At 44.1% G+C, this 20,123-nt stretch overlaps 2 protein-coding genes and 1 long non-coding RNA gene across 4 annotated transcripts in view; 2 read left to right on the forward strand and 1 right to left on the reverse strand.

Annotated features, from left to right (window-relative positions):
* Nucleotides 1–4,775: 4,775 nt before the first annotated feature.
* LOC121444665 (histone deacetylase 8-like) lies at nt 4,776–10,298 on the forward strand. The gene is made up of 4 exons (XM_041646571.1): nt 4,776–4,781; nt 5,176–5,362; nt 7,154–7,295; nt 9,697–10,298. The coding sequence occupies exons 1-4, from the start codon at nt 4,776–4,778 to the stop codon at nt 9,749–9,751; spliced, it is 390 nt and encodes a 129-aa protein (XP_041502505.1). The 3' UTR covers nt 9,752–10,298.
* Nucleotides 7,168–20,123, forward strand: part of LOC121444659 (cbp/p300-interacting transactivator 1-like) — a 71,225-nt gene continuing 58,269 nt past the window's right edge. Inside the window, exon 1 of the mRNA XM_041646563.1 lies at nt 7,168–7,295. The gene's annotated coding sequence lies outside the window, so the exon portion shown is untranslated. The remainder of the gene's footprint in view (nt 7,296–20,123) is intronic.
* Nucleotides 17,136–20,123, reverse strand: part of LOC121444662 — a 57,094-nt gene continuing 54,106 nt past the window's right edge. For both annotated transcript variants that reach the window (XR_005973812.1, XR_005973811.1), the window contains exon 5: nt 17,136–20,037. This is a non-coding gene — a long non-coding RNA (uncharacterized LOC121444662). The remainder of the gene's footprint in view (nt 20,038–20,123) is intronic.

Below are 20,123 nucleotides of genomic sequence, written 5' to 3' on the forward strand. Positions count from 1 at the left end.
GTATCATGCTGCTGCATGTGTATCATGCTGCTGCATGTGTATCATGTCAAGTGCATGTGTATCATGTCAGGTGCATGTGTATCATGTCAGGTGCATGTGTACCATGCTGTTGCATGTGTATCATGTCAAATGCATGTGTATCGTGCCAGGTGCATGTGTATCATGTCAAGTGCATGTGTATCATGTCAGGTGCATGGGTATCATGCTGGTGCGTGTATATCATGTCAGGTGCGTGTGTATCATGTCAAGTGCATGTGTATCATGTCAGGTGCATGTGTATCATGCTGCTGCATGTGTATCATGCTGCTGCATGTGTATCATGTCTAGTGCATGTGTATCATGTCAGGTGCATGTGTATCATGCTGGTGCGTGTATATCATGTCAGGTGCGTGTGTATCATGTCAGGTGCGTGTGTATCATGCTGGTGCGTGTGTATCATGTCAGGTGCGTGTGTATCATGTCAAGTGCATGTGTATCTTGCTGTTACATGTGTATCATGCTGGTGCGTGTATATCATGTCAGGTGCGTGTGTATCATGTCATTTGCGTGTGTATCATGTCAGGTGCGTGTGTATCATGTCAGGTGCATGTGTATCATGCTGCTGCATGTGTATAATGTCAAGTGCATGTGTATCATGTCAGGTGCATGTGTATCATGTCAAGTGCATGTGTATCATGTCAGTTGCATGTGTATCATGCTGCTGCATGTGTATCATGTCAAGTGCATGTGTATCATGTCAGGTGCATGTGTATCATGTCAAGTTCATGTGTATCATGTCAGGTGCATGTGTATCATGCTGCTGCATGTGTATCATGCTGCTGCATGTGTATCATGTCAAGTGCATGTGTATCATGTCAGGTGCATGTGTATCATGTCAAGTGCATGTGTATCTTGCTGGTACATGTGTATCATGCTGGTGCGTGTATATCATGTCAGGTGCGTGTGTATCATGTCAGTTGTGTGTGTATCATGTCAGGTGCGTGTGTATCATGTCAGGTGCGTGTGTATCATGTCAAGTGCATGTGTATCATGTCAGGTGCATGTGTACCATGCTGTTGCATGTGTATCATGTCAAATGCATGTGTATCATGCCAGGTGCATGTGTATCATGTCAAGTGCATGTGTATCATGTCAGGTGCATGGGTATCATGCTGGTGCGCGTGTATCATTTCAGGTCCGTGTGTATCATGTCAGGTGCGTGTGTATCATGCTGGTGCGTGTATATCATGTCAGGTGCGTGTGTATCATGTCAGGTGCATTTGTATCATGCTGGTGCGTGTGTATCATGTCAGGTGCATGTGTATCATGTCAGGTGCGTGTGTATCATGCTGGTGGGTGTGTATCATGTCAAGTGCATGTGTATCATGTCAGGTGCATGTATATCATGTCAAGTGCATGTGTATCATGTCAGATGCATGTGTATCATGCTGCTGCATGTGTATCATGCTGCTGCGTGTGTATCATGCTGCTGCATGTGTATCATGTCAACTGCATGTGTATCATGTCAGGTGCATGTGTATAATGTCAAGTGCATGTGTATCTTGCTGGTACATGTGTATCAAGCTGGTGCGTGTATATCATGTCGGGTGCGTGTGTATCATGTCAGGTGCGTGTGAATCATGTCAGGTGCATGTGTATCATGTCAGGTGCGTGTGTATCATGTCAGGTGCGTGTGTATCATGCTGGTGCATACGTATCATGTCAAGTGCATGTGTATGATGTGAGGTGCATGTGTATCATGTCAAGTGCATGTGTATCATGTCAGGTGCATGTGTATCATGCTGCTGCATGTGTATCATGTCAAGTGCATGTGTATCATGTCAGGTGCATGTTTATCATGTCAAGTGCATGTGTATCATGTCAGGGGCAGGTGTATCATGCTGGTGCGTGTATATCATGTCAGGTGCGTGTGTATCATGTCAGGTGCGTGTGTATCATGTCAGGTGCGTGTGTATCATGTCAGGTGCATGTGTATCATGCTGGTGCATGTGTATCATGTCAGGTGCGTGTGTATCATGTCAGGTGCGTGTGTATCATGCTGGTGCATGTGTATCATGTCAAGTGCATGTGTATGATGTGAGGTGCATGTGTATCATGTCAAGTGCATGTGTATCATGTCAGGTGCATGTGTATCATGCTGCTGCATGTGTATCATGTCAAGTGCATGTGTATCATGTCAGGTGCATGTGTATCATGCTGCTGCATGTGTATCATGTCAAGTGCATGTGTATCATGTCAGGTGCATGTGTATCATGTCAAGTGCATGTGTATCATGTCAGGGGCAGGTGTATCATGCTGGTGCGTGTATATCATGTCAGGTGCGTGTGTATCATGTCAGGTGCGTGTGTATCATGCTGGTGCGTGTGTATCATGTCAGGTGCGTGTGTTCCATGTCAGGTGCATGTGTATCATGCTGCTGCATGTGTATAATGTCAAGTGCATGTGTATCATGTCAGGTGCATGTGTATCATGTCAAGTGCATGTGTATCATGTCAGGTGCATGTGTATCATGCTGGTGCGTGTATATCATGTCAGGTGCGTGTGTATCATGTCAGGTGTGTGTGTATCATGCTGGTGCGTGTGTATCATGTCAGGTGCATGTGTATCATGTCAGGTGCATGTGTATCATGCTGGTGCATATGTATCATGTCAAGTGCATGTGTATCATGTCAGGTGCATGTGTATCATGTCAAGTTCATGTGTATCATGTCAGGTGCATGTGTATCATGCTGCTGCATGTGTATCATGCTGCTGCATGTGTATCATGTCAAGTGCATGTGTATCATGTCAGGTGCATGTGTATCATGTCAGGTGCATGTGTATCAAGTCAAGTGCACGTGTATCATGTCAGGTGCATGTGTACCATGCTGCTGCATGTGTATCATGTCAAATGCATGTGTATCATGCCAGGTGCATGTGTATCATGTCAAGTGCATGTGTATCATGTCAGGTGCATGTGTATCATGTCAAGTGCATGTGTATCTTGCTGTAACATGTGTATCATGCTGGTGCGTGTATATCATGTCAGGTGCGTGTGTATCATGTCAGGTGCGTGTGTATCATGTCAGGTGCGTGTGTATCATGTAAGGTGCGTGTGTATCATGCCGGGTGCATGTGTATCATGCTGCTGCATGTGTATAATGTCAAGTGCATGTGTATCATGTCAGGTGCATGTGTATCATGTCAAGTGCATGTGTATCATGTCAGGTGCATGTGTATCATGCTGGTGCGTGTATATCATGTCAGGTGCGTGTGTATCATGTCAGGTGCGTGTGTATCATGCTGGTGCGTGTGTATCATGTCAGGTGCGTGTGTATCATGTCAGGTGCATGTGTATCATGCTGGTGCATATGTATCATGTCAAGTGCATGTGTATCATGTCAGGTGCATGTGTATCATGTCAAGTTCATGTGTATCATGTCAGGTGCATGTGTATCATGCTGCTGCATGTGTATCATGCTGCTGCATGTGTATCATGCTGCTGCATGTGTATCATGTCAAGTGCATGTGTATCATGTCAGGTGCATGTGTATCATGTCAGGTGCATGTGTATCAAGTCAAGTGCACGTGTATCATGTCAGGTGCATGTGTACCATGCTGCTGCATGTGTATCATGTCAAATGCATGTGTATCATGCCAGGTGCATGTGTATCATGTCAAGTGCATGTGTATCATGTCAGGTGCATGTGTATCATGTCAAGTGCATGTGTATCTTGCTGTAACATGTGTATCATGCTGTGGCCTCCTTTGCTGGCCTCTGTGCATGCACGGGCTTGCAAAAACCCCTGCATTTGTGCCCATACAGCCCCCCATAAATAAACACTTTTTACATTTGACTTCTCATTTTTTTTGAGACACTCTTATAGAGCCCAGTCTGGTGTAGAACTTGTTGTGTAGCCTAGGCTAGCCTCACACTCATGATTCTCCTGCCTCTCAAGTGCTATGATTACAGACATTTGCCACCATATCTAACATATTACCTTTTTCTGCAGCGTTTGGCACCAACCGTAGGGCCTTGCCCATGACAGGCAGATGTTGTATAACTGCTCTGCATCCCCCGTCCAGTTTCCCACCTTTTTACTCTAATATTAATGCTAGTTGTCCATGAAGTTTTGTATATGTTATTTCATCTCCACATAAGTCCACTAAACTGACCCATTTTACAGATGAGAAAGCTGAGGTATAGAACAGTCAACTCACCTGAAGTTAACAGAACTAGTAAGTACGGAGTTAGGAAAGGAATTCAGTTCTCTGGCTTCAAATTCTGCTTGATAACCCAGCTGCCTATTCAAATAGTCACAGAGGGATGCGGGGTGGGGGAGAGGGGACAAGGCTCAGCACCAAAACTAAAGCAAGAGACTACACTGAAAGAATTGCCTGGTCCAAGCAGAAACTGATTCAAACGTGACTAGCTTTCCTGCTTTCTCATGAGATGTAACTTACGGAGTAAAGCTTATATTTCAGCCTTCTAGACATATAGTTTTATGATTACTTATTTTATGTGTATGAGTGCTTGGCGTGTGTGTGTGTGTGTGTGTGTGTGTGTGTGTGTGTGTGTGTGCGCGCGCGCCTGGTACCTATGGAGGTCAGATCTCGAACTGGAGTTCCACGTGGTTGTAAGTCACCATGTGGGAGATGGAAACTGAACCCCAGTCCTCTGCAAAAGCAACAAATTCTTTTAACCCCTGAGCCATCTCTCCAGCTCCAGAGCTCTTTTAATTTTTTTAAAAATGATACGTATTTCTTTAGGGGGATGTGTGTACCAGAGAGCACACATGGAGGTCAGAGGGCAACTTGCCAGGGCAGTTGGTTCTCTCCTCCACAATGTGGGTCCCAGGGATTAAACTCAGGTTGGCAGGCTTAATGGCAGATGCCTTTACCCCCTGAGCCATCCTTCTGGCCCCGGGTTAATGCGTTCTATGTGGCTAAACCAGGGACCTTGACCCAAGATTATCTGTTTGAGTTAAATATGGTTTTTCAGTTATCGTTTCCTACCTAAAAACCCAAAAGAAAAAAATCTGTCTTCTTGTCTCTTATTAGTGGGGTCAGTATCATAGATGGAGGAAGTGAAGGCTGGGCAGTGCAGCAGAGCGACAGTGTGTTTATGACTTCGGCTCACTGGAACCAGAAGCTGGGAGTTGTCTTTTCTGTTCAGATATTGACTGCTATTTCCAGCTCTTTGCATACTCTGAGTCTCATGTACTTCTGTATGTCCACGCTGTTATTATTAGGATAGTGAAGCCCAAAGTGGCCTCCATGGAGGATATGGCCACCTTCCACACTGATGCCTATCTGCAACATCTCCAAAAGGTCAGCCAAGAAGGTGATGAGGACCATCCGGACTCTATAGAATACGGACTAGGTAAGAGTCCCTCGGGCAACAGTGGGACCCCAGCTTGTAGATTATGGTACTTAATTTGTCTCTCTGTGTTTATGTAGAAGGATGTGTGTATGTGCAGTAGTGTGCTTGTGTCTGCTGGTACACACGTGGAACCAAAAGTCAGCACTGGGTGTCTTTTGTTTTGTTTCGTTTGAGACAAGGCTTCTCTGTGTAGCCCTGACTGTCCTGGACCTCCCTCTGTAGACTAGGCTGGGCTTGAACTCACAGAGATCCACCTGCCTCTGCCCCTGAGTGCTGGGATTAAAGGCATGTGCCACCACCACCTGGCTCTGGGTGTCTTCTTTAATCACTCACCACCTTACATTTTGAGGCTCTCACTGAACTTGAACTTCACCATTTTGACCAGGTTGGACGGCCAGTGGTCTCCAAGCATCTACTTGTCTCCACCCCTCCAGTGCTGGGGTTACACATTCATGCCTCGTGTGCCGGCTTTTACATGGATGCCAGGAATCTGAACTCAGGCCCTCATCCTTGTGTGCCAGGCATCTTACTGACTGAGCTACTTCCCTAACCCTTAATACTTGTTTCTTTTTTATCTTTAAGTTTTATGTGTACGCCTGTGTGCCTGAGTGTATGTGTGTACCACGTGCATGCAGTGCCAGTGGAGGTCAGAAGAGGCCGTAGAGCCCTTGGACCTGAAGTTAGAGATGTTTGGAAACTGCCATGTGGATTCTGAGAATTGAACCCAGGTCCCCTGGAAGAGTAAAAAAATGCTCTTAACTGCTAGCCACCTCTGTGGCCCGATACTTTTAAATTAAGAAATAATATAACTGATGCATGTGTGCACATGTGTCTGTATGTGTGTGTGTCTGTCTGTCTGTCTGTGCCTGTGTGTGTTATTGAGGGTGGAACCCAGGTCCTGGGATATGCTAATGAGGCACTCTGCCTTAGCTACATCTCAAGCCCCAACTGTTCATTTTAATCCCTCAGTCTGGTCATATTGTGAACACTCTATGAGTCGAACACAAGAGAACCATGAGACTGATGGAGAAGAATCGCTCAGTGCTAAGATTCTAAGGGCAGCACTTGGGGCTGCACTAGCTGTAGTGATCATATATTTTAAGTATTGACTTATTTGGTTTGAGGTTTTTTTTTTTAATTTTTCCAAGACAGGGTCTCACTGTAAAGCCCAGGCTGGCATGGAACTCACCTGCCTCTGCCTTCCAAGTGCTGGGATTAAAGGTATGCGTCACCATGCATGGCATTAGGTAAATGTTTAAATTCTGGCTAATTTTCCTACCTTATCCTTCATCAACAGATGCCTTAAAAAAATCACAGTGAATTGTCAACAGCATGGTCTAGTGCAGGTGTGTCCAGCTTGCAGCTCGTGGGCCACATGCCTCCCACGATAGCTATGAATAGGGCCCAACACATTTGTAGGCGACAGCAGCATACTGCGATGTCAAAGGCACCACTCTTCTAGAGAAACTGTGTGGCTTAAAGAAAGATACTAGGTGGGGCTATCAAAAGACCCGGTCCCAGGCCTGGCTCTGTGTGACCACTGGCAAAATACATCACCTCTCGGGCCTTGATGGACTGCTGGTGGGATATGAGAAGTTCATCTTGAAGGTTTTACCCTTTCTATTTCTAACCTTTGAAAGCCTTCCCTGTCTAACATTGGAGATGCTTATCTGTCCCCAGTGGAGCTGGTTTTAGCCCAGAACCTTCTTTAGGCTGTGCTGTTGACACAGCTTAACCTATTCTTCCTTCCCCAGATCTTCTTTAACAGATTTTTCTGGGTTCTGCCCCCAGGTTATGACTGCCCAGCCACAGAAGGAATATTTGACTATGCGGCTGCTGTGGGAGGAGCTACAATCACTGCTGCCCAGTGCCTGATTGACGGGAAGTGTAAAATAGCGATTAACTGGTCTGGAGGGTGGCATCACGCAAAGAAGTAAGGAAATGCCTTTCTGCCTTCTTACTCTTTCCCTGGTCAATCTCTCAGTTAGATAAACCTGTACACTTGTTATACTGATACTCAAGGGAACCACGAATATGTCTAGCGTTTTATAAGGAGTTCTGAAAAGATGCAAGTAAGATAAATGACCTAATGCAGTGGAAAACACTGAACTGAAAGTCAAGGCATCTGCGCGGTATGCCTAGTTTTCCTGCAAACTTGTCCAGACCTCCCTAGACCCCAGGTTCTTCATCAGGGACAGGGAAAAGGAAGTAGCTAGACAACCTACGCATTCCTTGGAAATTCCCTGTCTCAGGGACCTGGCTCTAGGAACAGGAACAGAATTCGAATAGTTAGAAGATAATATAAATTATGGTACTAAGGGAATATGTGTAGTATATAAGATAGATTGGCAGTCGGGAGAAGTTGATCATGGAGGTGTTGGGAGAGGAGCATGTCAGAGCCATTACTTGACAGAAGTAAGAAATGGGTGTTTGAATAAGTAGCTAATTGATGAGACTAGACATAGAACAAAAGGCTTCAAAAGAATCGAGGAAAGTGACAAGAACGACAAGGTCTTCTTCCGCATCTGCCATCTCATTTGCTCTGTTACTTAATACTTGCGAGGGAAGGGGGATTTTGAACTTATCAGTGTGCCTGCCGTCTGAGTGAAAGAAAGCGGCTGTCTTTCACAAATGGGGTGCAGCCAACCAAGACCTTGGTCTTCAGTAAAAAGGACCCAGCATTTGATTCCTTCAGACTGAAAGGCACTACAATTGTAGCGTGTGCAAATCTGCATAGTAGTATGCAATACTATTCTTTTCCAAATGGACAGATTTCTTGGCCAAAGAAGTCCTTGTAAAACTAAATAACTACAGTCTACTACCTAGACAATAGAAAACTGACGTCTTAGTAATGATTCCACATGGTCTTAAACAAAGAGAATAGCCCGCTTTTGTTAGCTTTTTTTTTTTTAAGTTCAAAATTAAAACAGGATCTTTTCTTATTAAAGCCAAAGAATAAAAAAGAAGAACAAGATTTTCTACATCCAGGACTTCTCTGTCCTTTGGGCACAGGGAGTAAGGGAGCCCTGTGGCTTCACGAGCGTGCTTGCTCTGGCAAGTGCGCTGTCATTTCCCGTTTCCCTTTGCTGCAGAAGACCTGCTAGGAGTTGGGGCACTTTCATACCTTGCCACTTCTTACCGCTGTGTTTCTGCCAGAGGCTGTACTTGGAGTGGAGTCAGTCTGGCTGCAGGTGTGAAGGTGCTCGCTTCATTAAGTGCTGAAGACAGCTTTCTGCTGATCCTGTCTGGAAACAGACAGACTGTAGTGATCGTAAATTAGTTTCTGGGCATTGACTTAAGTCAAGTCCGAATTCCAAGGTGTTCTTGACACCCCTAGAACAGGCTTATTAGTTTAGAAGCTAGGCGCTACCTATTATTGTTACTAGGAAATTTTGGGGAGCCCAACCTGGAGTGTCACATGTTACTGGGCAAATTGGGGTTTCCTCTTGAGTTTTAGTCCCACTAATTAAAGAATTTAAGAAGAGACTCAGGCCCCTGTGCTCAGGAGACAAAACAGGCAGACCTCTTAGTTCTGGTCTTGCTAGAGTTGCTTAGTGAGACTCTGTCTTTAAAAAAAGACTCAGTAGGAAGCCCGAGGACAATGACAATTTAATTAGTCTTTAAAAGAAAACCCTTAGGGCTGGAAAGCTGTAAATCTTGGTAGCTGCTAGGTAGCAGGAAAAAAAAAAGAAGAGAGAAAAATCATGCCTTTTGTAAACCACCACATGGAAGAAATCAGTGCTTAGGAGTCAGGGGTAGTAATAACTTCAGAGAAAAAGAGTGAGAAAGCCCAGAGTATCAGGAGAAGCATGTCTAGATTATGGCCAGCATCTGGGTGTATATGTGTATGTGTGTATACATATTCTCTCTCTCTTCTCTTCTCTTCTCTTCTCTTCTCTTCTCTTCTCTTCTCTTCTCTTCTCTTCTCTTCTCTTCTCTTCTCTTCTCTTCTCTCTCTCTCTCTCTCTCTCTCTCTCTCTCTCTCTGTGTGTGTGTGTGTGTGTGTGTGTGTGTGTGTATGTGTGTGTGTGTAGGGGGAGGGGAGGGGAGAAAAAGGAACAGTTATACTTATCTAAGTAATTCAGAAAAGCAAGCAGGCTTAACCCAGGGAAGGCTCCAGGAGCAACCATACCCAAGTGAGGTGGGAGGGTGGGATTTCTGGGATGGAAAGGAAAAGTACATCTTCTCATTGAGGGTGTGAATTGTTCCTCCCATTTGTTCAGCATGCCTAAGGTGGGCTCTAGGCCTTACTTTAATTACCTCTTTCATTTTAGTAGCTTGGACTGTTAAGTCTCCTGCCAGAGCCAGAACTTCTGGTTTCTTATCTCCACCAGATATCCCAACAGTCTCTGCTCTGAAGATGAAACCCTGACGTCATTTAGGAGATAGGCTGAAATTAAGGACTGGGTAGATCCAATATTTCCATCCTGAAAATCCAGAGCTCCAGTTCCAGAGCTGTCTGCCAGAAGCCCTTTAGAGTTGCGGAGTTCTGCTCACACCCACAGGGAAGCAAGGACACTCACTAAGAGGAGATAAGAAAGCAGAGCTCCCTGCCAGCATCTGGGCATTCCTGGAACTGCTGCTCGAGGGTCCCTGCCCTAAGCTGCCCGTCAGGTTTCCACGTGCTCTTCTCTCCATTGCAGTCACATTGTTTAAACGTCCCAGGTACACGCAGCACAGATTCCTAGATCCCATTCCTTAAACCAGCATTGACTAAACTGTATGTGGCAAGCACATGGTTTTTCTCTTTAGTAATGGGAGGTAGGGAAATTGAAGCAAAGTCTACGCCCCCCCCCCCCCGCACCCAACTGAAAAAACAATCTTTGATTTGAAACTGTTCAGGTGCTGACAGGGTTCTTTTGTAACTGGCTTCGTGAAAACTTTACTAGTGTTGAGAGTGGGAAATATGTTCATACAAAATTCTTAGAAGTCTATTCTAAGGAAATAACCCAATACTGCCATCAAAAAATTGATATCTTGGGGATGATATAAGAAATCACTGCATTTGAAATTTATATAAGGGTTCTTTTAGAAAATCCTGCAAAAAGACTAGTGCTACCGAATATTCAGTGTACAAAGCCAGAATAATGGAAACACTGGCATAAGATAGTGTGCTCCTCGGAGAGACCAAGTCTGACTAAGTTTAATGGGTCGTAAGAGATGCCTTGGGAAAGTCCAGGTTAGCTGCCTGGTTAGGCTGAGCTGCTGCTAAACTCCTCTTTCCTGTTTCTCATTTTCTCTCATTGTCGACCTAGGGCAGCTGACCAAGTCCAGTGAGTCAGTTGGTACACAAATCCAGGCCCTTCGGCCACAGGGTAGAGCACACAGCAACAGTATCTAGGAGGAAGAGAGGGGTTCGAGGCATTTTCGCTATTTGCCATGTGTTTTCTCCCCTCAGTCCCCGTCACATGTCTCCGCCATTTCCCCAGAAACTCCTTATTCAGTAGCTCTGGATGCTATGTCATCGTCCGTCATCTGGGCTTCTCAGTCTCGTTAATAATAAGGCTCCAATGTATATATGAAAATGAATAAAATGATTTTTCTCTGGTTAATTAATTATTATGCTAACTCGTAGCCCGACCACAACACTAGAAGGGATGGGAGAAGGGGCCTTATTCCTTGCCCAACACAGACAGCTGAACAGACTGTCGCTGTTACAGACTACTGCCCTCTTCCTTAAATATCTGCAGTCCCAGCTTTCTGTGTGAAAGACTCATCTACCGACGGTGTCCTGGGAACTTGGTAGCATTCTTTGATTTCAGAATTTGTTTTTCCTCCATACTTTGCTGTGGGTCAAGTGCCACCTGCTGGCAGTCAACTGTTATGGCACTTCCCCCCCCCCCCCTTTTTCTGAGTAGCCCTGGCTGTCCTGGAACTCATTCTGTAGACCAGGCAGACCTCGAAGTTGGAGATCCACCTGCCTCAACACCTCCCAAGTGCTGGGCTTAAAGGCACGCGCCGCCACTGCCCAGCTGCATATATTTTTGATTGATTGATTGATTGATTGATTGATTGCCTCAAGCTCTCTTTGTAGGCAAGAATGACCTTGAACTACTGATCCTCAGGCCTCTACCTCAAGTGCTGGTGTTACAGCAGGTCTGGTTTGTGCAGTACGGAGGGTTGAACCCAGGGCTTCCTTCATGCTATGCAAGCACTCTACCTACTGAACTCTGAAAGTTTCCTTGCTGGGAACTGAACCTAGCACCTCAAGCATGTCAGGCAAGTGCTCTGCCACCGAGATACATCCCTGACCTGCTATTTCATCTTTATATGTCTGAAGTCTGTATGTCCATTTAAGGTGCTCAGTCTTGTCTAAACAGTTTAGTATTTTATCTGTGCCTTTGATGATGTGCTTTACTTTGTTTTCAAAGAGGCATTTCTACTGGAATCTCTATACTAGTTAATAAATCTGTACTGATATTTCCCTCACCTAATGACCACTGTCAAATTATAGTCTGTAAAGTATGCCTCCATACATTTTTTCAAAGGTCATTTCAAAGGTCACTTGTTCTGTCTCCTCGCAATCTAATGTGTACATAGTTTCTCCAGGATCTGGAGGACAGGGGAGCTTTAAGAACTTTGAGATTGTGTTCTGTCTTGAATAAAGCCTGAACAGGGTAGGAATGTATAGCTAAGAAGCAGTATGGAGATCACAGGTGGGAACCTAATGTTGCAAAGGGGTCTAAAGAGGTAGGTCTGCGGATAAAGAGCTTGCTGTGCAAGCATGAGAACCGGAGTTCTGATCCACAGATCTCAGTCAAAAGCTGGGCAATTATGGTGGCTTCCAATAATCCCCACACTAAAGAGGCCGGCCAAGACACGGGACTGCATTCCCAGGGCAAGTTGGCTAGCTTAGACTAGCCAGAATCGATGAGCTCTGGGTTTAAGAAACCTTGCCTCAAAAAATGAAGATAGAGAGTGATCAAAGCAGTGCAGGATCCAGCTGTTTCCACTTTCACCTTGCGCTCATGAGCAACGCTTAATCATGTGTGGAAGAATGAAGAATGTTAAGACCAAAAATTTACTTGTCCTTGACGCAGGACCGGAGTTTTAATGGGGATCAATGTGTATTGATAAACATACTTATCTTGTTGGTGTGACACAAATGATTCTTTCCTTTTGTTTTTTGAGATGGAATCCCACTGCATAGCCAAAGCTGCCCTAAAACTTATGGTCCTCCTGCCTCAGCCTCCTGAGAGCCAAGATTAGAAATGAACATCACGATTGGAGCCATAATTTCTTGATCTACTCTGCATTGGAGGATGCATAGTAAGGATAGAAGGGCTGTTCATCGGATCACGCTGAGACAGCTCGTGGCACTTCCATGCTCATCTCCTGTCGTAAACTAAAATAGGTGGCAGTTGGACTGAAGAGTTAAATAGAAAAAAGCAAGTTACAAAACTATGATGATGAATATGAAGCTTCTAACAAGAACTAAGTTTCTAAGTTTAGGAGGTAACAGGAAATATTTTCAAGGGAAAAGATCAAAATGTTATAATTTAAAATTTAAAAACCAATATAACAGAAATGTTTTTTAAGCCACAGTAAAAATGAAAGATAAACACAAACGGACAAGGGCCATGTGGCCTAAAGATGACAAAGTGCGATGGGCTTGTGTCATTGAAGGCACACATGCCTCGCGATGTAGAAGCAGAGATATGGAAAAGAGCACCGACAGACAGTTTACACAACAGTTTGAGTGCAATCAGAAGATACGAGAAGATGTTTGTTACTAACCAAAAATGCAAATTTAAACAAGCTGATGCCGGGGTACAGGTCAGTGGCGAGCATGGAAGCGCAGAGCCTGCCTTCTGTCCCCAGGACTACAGACAAGCAACCCCAGTGCAGAAAGCCACTTTGAACCTGTATGTAAAAATGTAAAAAAATAGAGCATCTAGCAAGACAGAATAAAGGAATGGTGAATTTACTCGGTGAAATATTATGTATGGTATGCTTTTTTGCTTTGTTTCTGTGTGTGTGTTCTTTTGTAAGGACTGTACCGAAGGCCTACATGTGTCGCACGTGCTCTGCCGCTGAGTTACATATATCCCAGGCCCTCGTGCTATTATTTTTAATGGCGGTTATGAAAATGATAGGGTATTTCAAAACTGATTATACATACATATATATATATATGCAGTATTTAAAATTGTATGTATATTGTAATTAGCTCGCTCACTGCACATATGAGGAAAGCAGTGGGGATGAGTTCACTGGTCATCTTACAGTGGCAGAGGTACTCCTAAGTTTTGTTGGTTTTGAGACATCATCTCCCTTTGTGGCTCTGGCTGGCACAGGACTAACTCTGAAACCCAGGCTAGCTTCAATTTGGCAGAATTCCTCCTGTGCTTGCTTTTCAAGCAGTACAACTACAGGCATGCACCGGGACGCCTAGCTCATGATTTAAATGTGTGTGTCTGTGTGCGTGCATGTGTGTGTGTGTGTGTGTGTTTCTCTACTTTACAAAGTTTCGTAGCTATAACTGCTCTGAAAGCTGAGATTTACCAAAATAAAAAGAGGCAAAAGTACACTTTAAACCTGTATTTAAAAATGTAAAAAAAAATCGAGCACATAATGAGGAGTTAAACTCATTATTCTAGTTAGTTTAACACTGGTACTCTCATAGATAGACAAAAAGACACAAATATACAAGTGGTAGAAAAAAGAATACTTAGCACCACATAGAGAGATTGAAATATGTATTTTTCCTTCCTGCCAAATTTCAGATGACTCTTGATAATCTATTCTAAAAATAGATATTCTAAAATAGATAATCCAAAATACGGTATTTTGTGTATGACTGTGTATGACAGTGATACTTTCTCACTTATTTAAACCACCCCAAGTCAATAGTAAGGCTAGCTAAACATTCAACAATAGCAGAATGGTCAGGTAGCATTCTCTCTGGAATATTATATAGCCATTAAAAATGCTGATTAGAGCTGGGTGTGGTGGCAATTCCAGTACAGGGTAGGTGGAACTCTGTTAGTTTGAGGCTAGCCTAGTCTACATAATGAGTTCTAGAACAACCAGGACTACATAGTGAGACCCTGTCTCAAAAAAGCAGAAAAAAATGGTGGGTTGATGACTGCATAAGTAGGGAAAATAATGCCTTTCATATAATGTCAGTTTTGTTTTTAAAGGGCAAGTAGTTATAGCATACATTCATTTAGATTAGACTCATAAAAATTTTGTACACCTGGAAAAATCTTAAAATATAACAAAATAGCTGACTTCACAAGTATAATATGGGTGTATATTTTATATGTATATGTATGAGATCAATTTTATTTTTTTCTTTTAATATTTTTTTATTTTATTGATTTTTATTGAGCACTACATTTTTCTCTGCTCCCCTCCCCTTCAACCCTCTCCCAAGGTCTCCATGCTCCCAATTTACTCAGGAGATCTTGTCTTTTTCTACTTCCCATGTAGATTAGATCCATGTATGTCTCTCTTAGGGTCCTCACTGTTGTCTAGGTTCTCTGGGATTGTGAATTGTGGGCTGATTTTCTTTGCTTTATGTTTAAAAGCCACTTATGAGTAAGTACATGTGATAATTGTCTTTCTGTGTCTCGGTGACCTCACTCAAAATGATGTTTTCTAGCTCAATCCATTTTCCTGCAAAATTCAAGCTGTTGTTATTTTTTTCTGCTGTACTCCCTTGTGTAAATGTATGAGATCAATTTTAAAACCAATACAAAATACAAGTTTTCAAGGCACTTTAAAGTTTGTGTGCATATACACTTATCCCCACCTCTGTTTCGGTCTCCTCTCTTTTCTCTGCTGTACGACGTTATTTTTATGAATGGGAGGCAGTGCTGATGTGGGGTAGTGAGTGTGTGTGCTTGTAATCAGGTATAAGGTGGTATGTAACGAGAAGGGAGTCAGTTTCTCTCTCATTTGGTAGGGAAGGAATTGCCAGGCAGAAGGATTGATGGCAGCCTAGCAGCAGTATGCTGCAGCTGGCGAGCCACAGTAGTGAGACGGCCAGAGGATGAGGACAAGTCAGGCCAGCATCACTAAGTTTTGTGTTTTGTGCTAAGGAGTAGGGCTTTTTTCCTGGTGTTGGCGAGGACTTATTGAAGAATTTTGGTATATTTCAGTATGCTATTGAGTCAGGGGCAGAAGATACAATTGCAGTCATTCATTTAGCAAACAGTAAGCCCTTGCTGTATGTCATACGCTAAGGAAACAAGCATATGGGAGGTTCTTATTTTTCAAGTGAGACTAGACAAGTGGTCACCTAGTGAAGCCATTTTCAAGGGGTACTAACGTGACAATGCAGTGCATACCTGTACCCTCAGAATTTTGGAGGCAGAGGCAAGAGGATTGCGAGTTTGAGACCAGCCTGAGCTACATAGTGAGACTGTAGCTGTAGAAAGGGGGAGGTGGGTGTGGAAAGATGGCTCAACGGAGCAACTGCTGTTCTTGCACAGGACCTGGGTTCAGTTCCTAGCACCCACGTGGTGGCTCAAAACTGTCCATAATTCCAGTTATAAGGGATATGGTGTCCTTTTCTGACCTTCAATGGCACCGGGCACACACGTATACACATGCGGGAAAAACACCCTTACACATAAAATGGACACAAACCTTTTTAAAGGAGGGGTGTTTGGAGCCTGATTAGGATGCGAGGCCGAGTAAGGAGAAAGCCCCGTTAGTTTGGTTTCCTTGTTTCGTACAAATGAGCGTGTATAAAACTATGCACTTCCCCCAGTAAACAAACAACATGCCAAGGGTTGGTGGATTTTGTTTAAGGTCTATTTTTTTAAACAAAATTGCATGGTATTTCAAGGTGATGTGTTGGATCCTGTGAGATTCTTGCAGCATGGTTATTAAGGGCTGATTTGGGCCAGGATATTCAAGGATTTCACCTGTTTTCCTGCAAGCTTCTCCTTAATCTTCTTAGTATTCACCACAGCCTCTTCCAAACTACATTTAACAATCATGATCCTTATTTATTTTCTTCTTTTTCAGTTATGAATTAGTTTACCATACTGATGTTTTCAATTTTGTGTGCTCAGTCCCTGATATCCTGTATTTTATACAAGATTTATAGCTTTACTTGGTGATAAATTAGTGTTGATTTGCTAGGTGATGGTTTTGATGACCTAGGAGACTGGAAATGAACAGCTGGAGGGGCTGGATGTTAGTGCACAGTTGAGAGGGTTGCTTGAGTCGAAGCTGATAGTAAGTGGTCAGTGCACTAGCAAACACATTCATAGCTTTTGCATTCCTAGGAAGTCCCGAAACCTTGCAAATGCTAGGACTAAAATAATAGCTGCGCAGAAATGAGAACTCCCTGTATCAGCAAAAGACTAGTGCGGCATTTTTAATACTGATTGTGATAACTCATTAATGGGGCATTATAACTTAGTGAACTGCAACACTGGTATACATTGTCGTACCTAGGATATCTATGATATATGAGATCTACACATGAGAATTGCAGGAAACTTGTTTTGGGTGGAAATCTGGTGTACTTGTGAGTACTAAGAATGCGAAATGTCATGGCACTGTAGAATTGACTGTGAGCTCTGAAGTAAGACCTGGATGCACATCCGGGCTCTACTACTTAGAAGGATGTGCAACTACAGGGTTGTTTCAGAAAGGGAGTGCAGAAGCAGAGAGATGGAAAAGTCATAGGGACTGCTGTGTCTGTCCTTAAGCCTGGAAGCGTGGGCTCCTGCAGACAGGTGGAGAGAGATGAGGGAGGGAGGGAAGGAGGGAGGGAGGGAGGGAAGGAGGGAGGGAGGGAGGGAGGGTCGGGTCTTTATATGCCAAACTAAATAGTTTGGATTTTGTCAACTTGGTCCTTTCTTTAGTCGTTCTTAACTGACTTTGTCCTAGAACACCTCAGAAAATCTAATGAAAACTGTTTCTTTGTCCCTTGAAAATGAAAACAACACAAATTTTCCTTATAGTTTCAGATTTCCTAAACCCTGTTCTGGATGCCAGAACCCTCACTTCCACATTGAAGAGTCACTGAAAGGAATTTAGCCACGAGTTCCATCTCTTTCAGGCTTGTAGCTTAGAAATACATCTCTAACTGTAGTTGGCCGACAAATTCGGGGGAGAGAGGCTGTGACTCAGGAAATCGGCTAGGCCTTCAATGGTAATCTACCTCAGAGTAGATGAAAGCAATAGTGATTAGCATAGAAGAGGAAATAGAGTCAAGAGCCATCTACTAGTAGAACAGCTAGGAATGTGACCAGGTAGATAGAAATGACATAGAAGAGGTGGGCAGCGTGGACTCTGTGTGTAGATGACTCTTCTGTTGAGGTACATCAGGATTAATGTGCTTACATCTTATTAACAGTATCCGTTAGAGAGCTGGTAATAGGACACAGCCCTGGGCCTTCTTTATCTTTAGTATGCATACAGAATATCTTAGGAGCTTGTTAAAATGCAAACTCTGGTTCAAGAGGTCTGGGACAAAACCTGGGAATCTCCATTGACAGAAACCCTCAGTGAGGCTGCCCACCACTAGCCTATAGACTATGCTAATAACAGCAAGAGACTGTAGCTAAGGGCAAGCACTTTAGTGAAATGATAGGCTCATATTTAATAGCATCATAGGTAGTTAATAAAACTACGGAAATAAACCACATCTCCTGGAAAGAATGTATAAAATAGAGGAGATAAAACAAATATTGAGCCTTGCGGAATGGCAGTTATTAAAGGAAACTAAGGTTTATCTCAGTGTAGAGCGCATAGTTACCATGTGTGAAGCTTTGGACTCCATCCCCAGAGGACACACACATGGGCAGCTCATAAAAGACTATGGTGAGATTTTGAGGAGGGATGGTCAGCTGGGCATGGTGGCACACACCTTGAATCCCAGCACTTGGGAGGCAGAGGCAGGTGGATCTCTGTGAATTTGAGGCCAGCCTGGTCTACAGAGGGAGTTCCAAGACAGACCGGACAACAAAAAGAAACCCTATCTGGGGGTTGGGGGTCAAAGAATTAGGAAGTCTCAAGAATGACTTTCCCCGCAGAAAGACACATTCGAATAGCAGTGTTTGACCCTGTTTTGCATACATTCACCACATGGGTGATGGTGTCCCGGAGGAGCAAAAATTCATTACTGAAGGTGAACTAACTTTAGTGTTATAGTAATTTATAGTCGTCCAGAGGGACTCAGTACATAAACAGATGTACAGTGTATCTACCATATTAAAATTTCATGGCAGGAGGAGGTGATTAAGGAAAGCTGTCTTAAAGGGATCCTGGAGTGGGAGCCAGGCACAGTAATGAGAAAATCGTTGAGAAGCAGTACTATAGAGAAGATCTGTACGGGGGTAGATGAAGCTTCAGAGGGTGAAAAGGACCGGGCCGGGAATCTAAAGAGGTAGAGGAAGGGTACGTCAGTAAGCCTCAATAGCATTTGCAGAGGCAAAGCAGCATAAAATAAGACGTGAAATCAACATCAATTGAATGTGAAGCAGCACCCCAAAAAGCAGGGAGGCCTCAGGTCCAGCTTAGAGCTCATATTGCCGGAGGTGGGGGCGGGCTATAGTGTAAACTGGACAGTGACAGAAGATGAGTTAGGCTTCGTGGAAAACAGAATCACACAGTTAAATGGTGCTAATTTTGCCAGGGAGAGTCACCCCTGGTGACACAAACCAGTAATCTCAGCTATTTGGGAAGCCAAAGCAGGAAGTCTGCAAGTTCAAGGCCTGCCTGGGCTGTCGTCATAGATGACTGTGGCAGGAATGTGGGGGTTACCTATGAGCAAGGGGAGAAGCCTGTCAGGCTGCCTGCTTCCGTGTGAAATGACTCACTTTCCTATTTCATTTGCCCATGAACCTCTTTGAGTCATCGGATTCTTCTGAGGCCAGTCTATTAGGAACTCACTTTGTTCCATCCAGATTTTCTTAAAATGGAGCTCACCCTACCGTTGTAAACAGCGCTAGAGGATTATTAGAACCTGCCACAGGACAGTGACTCAACTTCCTCAATTTGTCTAGATGACATTGGGCTGTTCCCTTTAGCTAGTCCTCAGCCCTTCACCTGCCTGGTATGTCTGTCTCCATTTGGTTCTAAATCTTAGCTCCCAACATCTCTCTTCATCCTGTTCTGACAGCACACATAAGACCTGCATCTTCAGCTCAGCTACACTTTTCTCCAGCCCTCAGTTCTGTCTTCTTCCCTCTCACTGCATGGCATTGCAGCCTTCCACCTGACCACATAGAGCATCTTTGCCTCCGCCCCTGTAGGAAAGAGATCATTGTCCAGACGATTGTTCCAGATGTTGTTTCCCGTGTGTTCCACCAGGGGGCAGTGAATGATAGACAGAAGGCTTTGTTGTGTGCGGCCTGGCAGAGCCGGGCTTCTAACTTGTACTTACTGTCTAGTTAAGGTCAGTCTGCAAGAGTTGGAGTCCCAGGAGCCCCCATCTTTTTATATATCAGATGGAGAAAATCAAAGTGACTGTACTAGAGGCCCAGTTCTCCGAAGAGCTCTGTACATAGCAGAACGTGTTACCGTGGCAGCCAAACGTTCTCCTCCACCCACCTGTCCTCAGCTCCAGCCTTACCAACATGTAGATAACTACATGAAAAGGAGATCTGGATCCCAAGACAGCCACGTCATCTCACCACGAAGACAGACACCTCATTTCATCCGTGGGTCCTTGTCTCTTGCTGCTCAGACCTTTCCCACGCTGGCACCTACAAAACAAGCACAGTACCAGGGAAATCAGTGGGCAGCCCAAACTGTTCTCTTGATACATATTAACTGATCAGGGGCCAGTTTC

The sequence above is a fragment of the Microtus oregoni genome, unplaced genomic scaffold (assembly GCF_018167655.1).
Source record: "Microtus oregoni isolate MIOR12 unplaced genomic scaffold, Mior012 000136F_ref0000326, whole genome shotgun sequence".
NCBI lineage: Eukaryota > Metazoa > Chordata > Mammalia > Rodentia > Cricetidae > Microtus > Microtus oregoni.